General features: G+C 31.8%; 1 protein-coding gene across 1 annotated transcript; it reads right to left on the reverse strand.

Moving 5' to 3' along the window:
- Positions 1-2,446: 2,446 nt before the first annotated feature.
- Positions 2,447-5,105, reverse strand: LOC131647793 (uncharacterized). Its single transcript, XM_058917630.1, has 8 exons — positions 4,967-5,105; positions 4,757-4,864; positions 4,559-4,636; positions 4,297-4,374; positions 3,105-3,716; positions 2,966-3,013; positions 2,803-2,850; positions 2,447-2,703 (listed from the first exon to the last, which is right to left on the reverse strand). The coding sequence occupies exons 1-8, from the start codon at positions 4,988-4,990 to the stop codon at positions 2,671-2,673; spliced, it is 1,029 nt and encodes a 342-aa protein (XP_058773613.1). The 5' UTR covers positions 4,991-5,105; the 3' UTR covers positions 2,447-2,670.
- Between the last annotated feature and the right edge of the window lie 3,393 nt (positions 5,106-8,498).

Below are 8,498 nucleotides of genomic sequence, written 5' to 3' on the forward strand. Positions count from 1 at the left end.
TCTTCTCTTTGTATAAACCTACAAAGTAAATAATAATTCAACTCAATGTTTTTGAACAAATAAAAATCAAGTTTATAACAAATAAATAATAATTTAATTACCATTTCAAAGGAACTCCAATTTCGTTCACAATCAAAAGAGTTGCAAGTTAAGCTTGGAACACAAATTGCAAACCTATTTAATTTTGGATATCTTCGTAGAAATCCAACCATTCGGCAGGTAACATATCCCACCTAGAGTTATTTGCAGCTTTACAGCTTTACAACTAAACAATGTGCATCATAGCAACCATAATGACTACAATCGCAACATCCTCAACCACAATCGCATCTACGATCTCAACCACAATTTAAAAATATATGGCTACTTAAATTGTTCTAGCTTTATGTCAAAATAGATTTTGAATTGAGGTGTTTTTTGTCACTATCGACAAGGTTGTCCACTTACCCTAGTTTTCCTTACAACACCTATACGCATTTTCTTTATAATTATCATTAACAATTAAGTAATTAGTTAAAAGTATCATTGTGGCCATAGCTCAATACTGGATGCTTTGTTTACCTCTCCCGGAAACTGTCATTAAGAAGTTAGATTCTATATGCAGGACTTTTATATGGTCAGGGAAAGCCACACCTGGAAGGAAGAGCCATGTGGCTTGGAAGCAAGTCTGCAGGCCTGTCAAAGAAGGTGGCTTGAGCATTCTGAATTTAAAAGTCTGGAATATTGTGGCTATGTTGAAAAGTCTTTGGACAATTTGCATGAAAGTTGACAACTTATGGGTAAAATGGATTCATACTTATTATTTGAAAGGTAGAGATTATATGATAGACCTACACACTAATAATTGTACATGGATTCTGAACCAAATCATGGCAAGGAAAAAAGACATTGGTAATATTCAGCAAATTTGGAACAACATGCTTGCTCTAGGAAAATTTCGAACGATGAAGGTTTATAAACCTTAATGGAGGAGAGTAATAGGGTGGATTGGTACCATTTGATGAGCCACAACATTGCAATACCAAGAGCAAAAGTGATCATGTGGTTTGCTGTTCAAGATAGATTGCCAACAAAGAAGAGACTGCATAGGATTGGCATCTTGCAGCAGACAATAGCTTTGCGATGAAGATGAGGAAAGTCTTGAACATCTGATGTTTAATTGTACAAACACCGTGGGCTTCTGGCACTCATTTATGAACTGGTTAGATATTAGAGATACAAGTAGTATTGACCTTAATTGGATTAAGAGGAAAACTAAAGGTAAAGGAAGGAAAATGGGGTTGTTTAAAGCTGTTGTTGCTGAAGTGTTCTATGGCATATGGATGTATAGGAACAATAAGATTTTTGGAAATATGGGAGCTTATAGAGATCATCAAAGTGTTACTAGGAATATTATGGATGCTATAGTATATAGAGGGTGGATGAAACTCAAGTATAGGAAGCATATAGTTAACATTCTCATGTAAATATGATTCATTTATGTGGCTTTTAAGGCTTTGCTTGTAATTGTTCACTTTAAAATAAATAAAATCTTTTATTAAAAAAAAAAACAATTAAGTAATTAATAAAAATTGTAGAAAATTTTCATGTGAGCAATGCATTATTGCAAAATAGACAAAAACTTGTTCTACAGTAAATTGTAAATCTTTTAAACCATTTCGTCATGTGTAAATTAATAATCTTTTATTTAAAAAAAACAATTAAGTAATTAATAAAAATTGTAGAAAATTTTCATGTGAGCAATGCATTATTGCAAAATAGACAAAAACTTGTTCTACCGTAAATTGTAAATCTTTTAAACCATTTCGTCATGTGTAAATTAATACATAGGGATTGGTGATCAATGGACCTGATTGAAACAAAATGGTGCATCCCCTTTACATAAGAGAATATATAATGAAGCATTCAAGTAAAATATACAAGAAAACACTTACACAGACTAGGACTAATTTACAGCAACGAATGCAAACTCAACAAGAGATAAACAAACATGACCAGAAATATTTACAGCAACGAATGCAAACTCAACAAGAGATAAACAAACATGACTACATCGTTGATGAAAGGAGGGAGAAACGTTGATGAAAGAAGAGACTAGGAGAGATAAGTTTTTAATTCTGTTATAAGCAATAAAATAAGGAATTTTATAAAATATTGGAGAATTTGGACATTTTTCGAGTTTTTTTAAGAAAAAAAAATCCTATATGCGAGTCAACTTGTTTTTCCTTCCTATATACGTAATAAAAAAGAGAAGAAAAAAACTTTTTTATTGACAGATTTAATAGAGGTATATTTTGTAATGAAATTGCTAGTGGTAGTATTTTGTAAAAGGATTTATAGAGTCAAAGAAAAAGTTATAAATCTTATAATTAAGTCACTAATTTCACTATGAGAATGGCCAAGCAGTAATTATACCAGACAAAATTATAAAAGGAACATGGAGAAATGAGAATAACCACTTGCAATTTAAGCATTGCATTTTGAGATTCATGGAGTTTGAGATGCAAGTATTTACAAAATCATCCCTTAGTTAGTGCACAGAGGAAATTCCCTAGACAAAGATCTTGAGTCACAAACCAACAAGCCCCCCCAGTTTTGTGAAGAACAGCAATGGTCTCTCTACAAACCATATTCCTACTCATTTTGGTTTCACTTTTCATCAAGAACATCCTAATTGTCATCAACAGAATTAACAAGTTTACCCTGCAAAAACAAATCATAGTCAGCAGCATATCTTTGAAGTAACTATAATCTAAAACCAAATTACATGTGACATACAACTGTCTCCCCAATGAAACTTACATTTTGATCATCAGCGCCATTCACAGCAGCAGGTTTTTCAGGTTCAGCCTGTGAAAATCAACCAAGGCTAATAATCAATAATGGGGTATTTATAAACTTGAAATAGAAATTATAGATATATCATATATCAATTATGATTATACTTCTCACTTATGATGCTTACATTTTGATCATCAACGCCACTCACAGGAACTGGTTTTTCAGGTTCAGCCTGTGAAAATCAACACAACCTCATAAGCAATAATGAAGATATTTATAAACTCTTAATAGAAAATATAGATTGATCGATTATAATTGTTCACCAAAAGCTTCTTTGAAGCTGCTACAGAAGAATCCAAATCCTTCAACATAATTGCTGATATCTGATTCATGTCCCAACCAACAACTTTACAGACAACTTGTGCATAAGCCCGGTGAGCTCGCTTTCTTTTCGTCCTTAGAACAGTAGTTGAATGCTGAATCAGTGCAACACAGTCCTTAAACCTCTTCCACATTTTCTTCTTAATACCACCACAAACCAAACAATAAAAATCTCCTTTCTTACAATTGTCCTCGTAATATTTCTTCAAGCCAGCATCTTCAGCAAACACCTTTTCAAAGAACTTATAATGTTCAGATTCTTCATCACAATTTTCTACCAACTCATCTTCACTTTCATCCTCATCCTCGTCTTCAACTACATCCTCATCACTGTCGGAACCATCCTCGGGAGCTAAGAACTTTTGGCAAACATCAATTGCATTGTGCTGCAAATGCAAAACTGCAACAATTGCTTCTTCGTTCCCCACAGGAGAATAAGGGTAAGTATATGGATTAGAGTTGAGGGAAGGCCACTCTGAAGCCGTTGAAGCTAATCCATTATTGGGACTTGAGGAAACCCATTTAGCATCAGAAACCACAGATTCGTGAGTTACCTACATTAAAATGTAATTACTAATCAGAAGTAAAGCATTGTTAAAAGTGCAGTGATAAGGTGGTCGAGGGTTTGATCCTCATCCCAACATAATGCTAAATTACTAACAATACAAACATTGTTTGTTTCAAAACAATATGTAAGAATCGAGAATCGAGTATTCATCTGCTATTCCAATTTACACAAAATTGAAGCGAATGCAGCTCACAACAGTTACCAATAGTAGCCATGAAAGATACAACTTCAATTAAATTGAAACTAGCAGAATATAAACCCAACTATACATCTAGTAACTATTTCTTTTCTAGCATATAAATGGTTTTAGAATTAAACATAAAATGAGGGGCCTTATACTTTACCTAGATTACCAAACAACACATGATTTATTCTTAAAATACAGTAATCAGCTGATTGGAAAACATCAAGGCAGTAGTATTATAGCAGTGACTATACAAAAGAGAAACAAATAGATAAGAGGAACTAAAAATGAAAAAAAAAAATCAAAGTTAACTAGTAAAGAGTACAGATATGATTCTATTCGGCGTATATAATTTGAGACAGACAGACTACAATTGTTTTACCTCGAATAAGTCTCTTCCATTTTCTGAACTCACACCCAATGTTTTTTCATCTGGAATTTCACCTTCCTTTAAACCATTCTACACACATAACAATCAATTAAGAACATCAAAGTCGTTTGTTACAGATTATTCTAAAAAAAGCATTTCTAACTACAAAAACATTTAGTGATTTTAATTGTGTTTATTTAAGCTTTTTACTTCATAATCACTTATGTTTTAATTGTAATCTTATAACAAAGAGGGCCTTAAACACTTGTTTTACCTCAACTAATTCTCCTTCTTTTTCCGAACTCAAACCCAAAGTTTTTTCATCTTGAATCTCACCTTCTTTCAAAGAACCCTACATGCACAACAACCAATAGAAAACTTCAAACATTACAAATTTCAAACCATGCCAAAACATATGAACCCTTAAAAGACCGAATTGAACATTTACACACAAAAATACAAAGAAACGAACCTCAGTGCCAGGATGAGGAACCGCTTCTACACGATCCTGAACCTCAACTGGAACTGATTCGTGATCATCGGATTTAAGGGGAAAATCATTTCCAGCATCAGCATTGCTCTAAAAAGTTCAAAAATCACACAATATCAACTTGATTATACAATAACATGAGAAAAAGCAGTAAAAAAGTTCGATTAAGCTCAAAAAAGCATGCATTTTTACCTCCGATGACTCTGTTAGCTTCATTTTCACACTGAGAAGAAAATTATTGGCGAAGTTTTAGGGTATAGTGTCAAATATTGATCGATTGTGAAACTAGTTTTGAACATTTGGGCCTTGGCCTTAGCTATTCTGTCACAAAAGCCCGACCCAGTTTTTTTTACATTTCTAGGGTTTGCTATCACTCCCCACTATTTTACTTATACACCATCTCATTATTTTTTAATTGATACTTTTTAATATAAAAAAAATATTATTGACATTAAACTATGCATTGTCTTACATTTTACATTAGATTACATTTCACTATCTTATTGCATTATAATATTATTTTCTAAAACTTGCTTGTACTATTAAAATTGATTATTAAAATTTATGTTTTTTTTTTTTTAAATTGACTTTACAACATTGTTAGTGTATTCCCTTGTATTTATATTATGATAATATGTTATTTTTTATAAGTAATTTTGCTTTTCATCATAAAGAAGACATCGTTTTATATCTATTTTTTCTGCCACGAGGAGTTTGATGTGTTCTTTTTCCTGTCACAATAGATGAGTTTGATATGTTATTCTTAGAGGTTGCATAGAATATAATATGACTTGTGCTTTCCTTTAATAAACATCCTACATCAATATTAAATTTTTTAAAAGAAATAAAAAATTTCATGTAACATAGGAAAATTAATTACTTAATAAATTATGTTGGATTTGACATTTTCCACCAAAATCTAATTCCATTAGATTTAGAAAAATCAATAATGTTATGAATAACAGAGTTGTCATTTCTTTTAACCTAAACATAATGAAATTATCTAAGCGGTCTAGAATATATAATCAGTCTAATACCAAGTTATTAAAGACAATACCTTTTTTAATTTATGTGATTTGGTTCGAATTGAAATAGTTGATGTTTAATTTGATCATATTAATGAGAGGATGAGTTTTAATAGTTTGACAAGTGGTTGAAGTTTTGTCCAATGTTTGAGGATAGTAGTAGTACCAACAAATATTTTGAAGTTTAATCTAGTGACAATTCGGTACTGAAAAGAATATTTTAGGCAATATAGAGTGTACCTTGATTTTGACATTTGTCTCCTTTTATATGCAGATTTTAGGAGTTTTCAGGATCTATATGGGCGTGTTTGGTTGATAGAAGAAGTTGTAAAGAGAGAAAGAGTGAAAAGAGAGAAGTATGAAAGAAGTATAGTAGATTTGTTACATTGATTGGTTGAAGAGAAAGAAGTGAGAAATAAAAGAGAAAGAGATGTGTTTAACTTTTAAAATGGCAAAAGTACCCTTCATATAAATAAATTTAATATTTAAAATTGTAATACAACTCACTTAATTTAGTTTATATTTTAATATTCATAAAATAGCACATTGCATTAGTTGTTATTATCAAATTATTATAAAAAAAAAGTTGCAATTAAATAAATATACACATGGCTAGCTATATAAATGAAAAAAAAATCAATGTACGTTGCACATTATGAAGAATTTTAATTTTTCTGCATTAATTGAAAGGATATAAATGGAAAATCCAATACTTATACTCCTTTCTTCACACTTTGGAGAGAACTTGAAAAAGGTTGGAACCCACAGGATTTTGTTCTCTCTGCACTAATTATGTGTTACTCCAAACAGAAGAAATGCTTCATCTCTCCCCTACTTCTCTCTCTCTCTCTCTCTCTCTCTCTCTCTCTCTCTCTCTCTCTCTCTCTCTCTCTCTCTCTTATTTCTCTCAGTTCAATTTCTTTTATTCCAAACGCACCCTAAGCGTCCTAGACAGGGGAGATGTCAGAATATCATTTGTTCAGTCATCTGATGAACCTAATTCAATCATTTTCCCTGATCAGATGTTTACCTAAGGCAGAAGTTAGTATGTTACAAATGTCTTATTGCCATCTACCTAACATGCTTTATTCTTTCCATTCTTAACCATTATTAAGTTGTGGGCCTAATCGAACCATGTTCTTCATTATGGGTTCATATTTGTATTGGGCCATGGTTATTATATTTTTCGGCCCATGCATGAACAATAAGGCTCTAAGCTTGGTCCATCGAAGTTAAAGCTTGATTTGTAATCCCAGTTCATCATTGTGGTGGTCTCAATGGATGTTTTATCGATCATTAACTTGTCTTATTGATTTTGATCTTTGGTATTTTATTATTTTCTTATCATGAAGTAATGGGATTATATGGAATTTGTAGTCTATGATGTCTACCACGCGTCATTTATACTACATAAGGTGATGGTCTATTATTAGAAATGGTATAGTTGTTTCCCGTGAACCATAACTATAATTACTATTTTGATGGTATCGTCTTTAATGACGTGGTATTTGTTTATTGGTCGATACTTGACCCTTAATTTCTCTCTCCTTTAGATCGTTAAATTTGTTCCTCTCCATTTTCTTTCCTTGATGATATTACATCTATAAATGTTGGCATTAGATGTGTTCTTCTCTTTTTCCCTTTGATTCTTTCGCGCATTTATAATTTTCTTTAACTTTCTTCAAGCTCTTTGCTAGTAAGTTCTTATTATATATTCCTTGTTTCATATTTCTTTGGGAGTGATATTTACTTGTTTGATGTAGTTTACTCCTTTATTATTCCTATATCCCCCATCTATTTTCTTCGTTGACGAAGGTTTAGGATAATTGCTCGTGTTATGGTGTGATGGTTGGTATAATGGTATTTATGTTATAATTTTTTCATGCGAATGAGAGTAGTGAGCATATGAACTTCCTTCCTTGAACTCACTCATATTTCTGTGTGATTAAGTACAATGATTCTTACCATTAAGTGCCCTTTCAAGCCCATGATTGATAACGAAAAATGTTATTTTTACTTCTGGGTAGATTACATTTATTTAGGCACTCATTCGATTTACCATGATTTAAAAGAAATGAAAGAAGTATGAGGTAGTTAAAGAAATGGGAGGTCCTCATGGTGCTTAGAATATTTTTATCCTAGCCTTTACTAATAGGTTGATAAGTATGATTAAGTCAAAGAAAAGTAGAATTTGGTTCAAGAAAGAATTCCACTAAGGTTTACCCAACATGTGATAATTTTTTTTGATAAAAACGGAAGGTCAACAAAAGACTTATCATAAAAGAACAAGTCTCAAAGTTGGATGTTGTCATACGTGGAAAAAGGTTTAGTCATATGTTGTGCTTAATTTTGCCTCTCTTTTGCTTATATCCACCTTTTTATCAAGTAGTGCATTCCTTTTATATGAGTTATGTTGTACTCTATGTGCTTGTGCTATTTAATTTTTTCACGTGTTTTTGATAATTCTAAAGGAGGAGAAGTATACTCTTAGACAGAGTAAAATATATTCTCATTATATGTGAAGAGGAATTTAACCATTTCAATATTTTATCTAGTTGTTTATGTTTTATCACCTCCTTGAGAGATGCATTATCATCATCGAAAAGGGAGAGAATGTGAATCTATGGGCTTCCAAGTACAACTGTTTGCAACCGTTAGACGAACTTGTTGAATTTGATGATGCCAACATCTTATATCAA

This window comes from Vicia villosa, linkage group LG2, assembly GCF_029867415.1.
Source record: "Vicia villosa cultivar HV-30 ecotype Madison, WI linkage group LG2, Vvil1.0, whole genome shotgun sequence".
Lineage (NCBI taxonomy): Eukaryota > Viridiplantae > Streptophyta > Magnoliopsida > Fabales > Fabaceae > Vicia > Vicia villosa.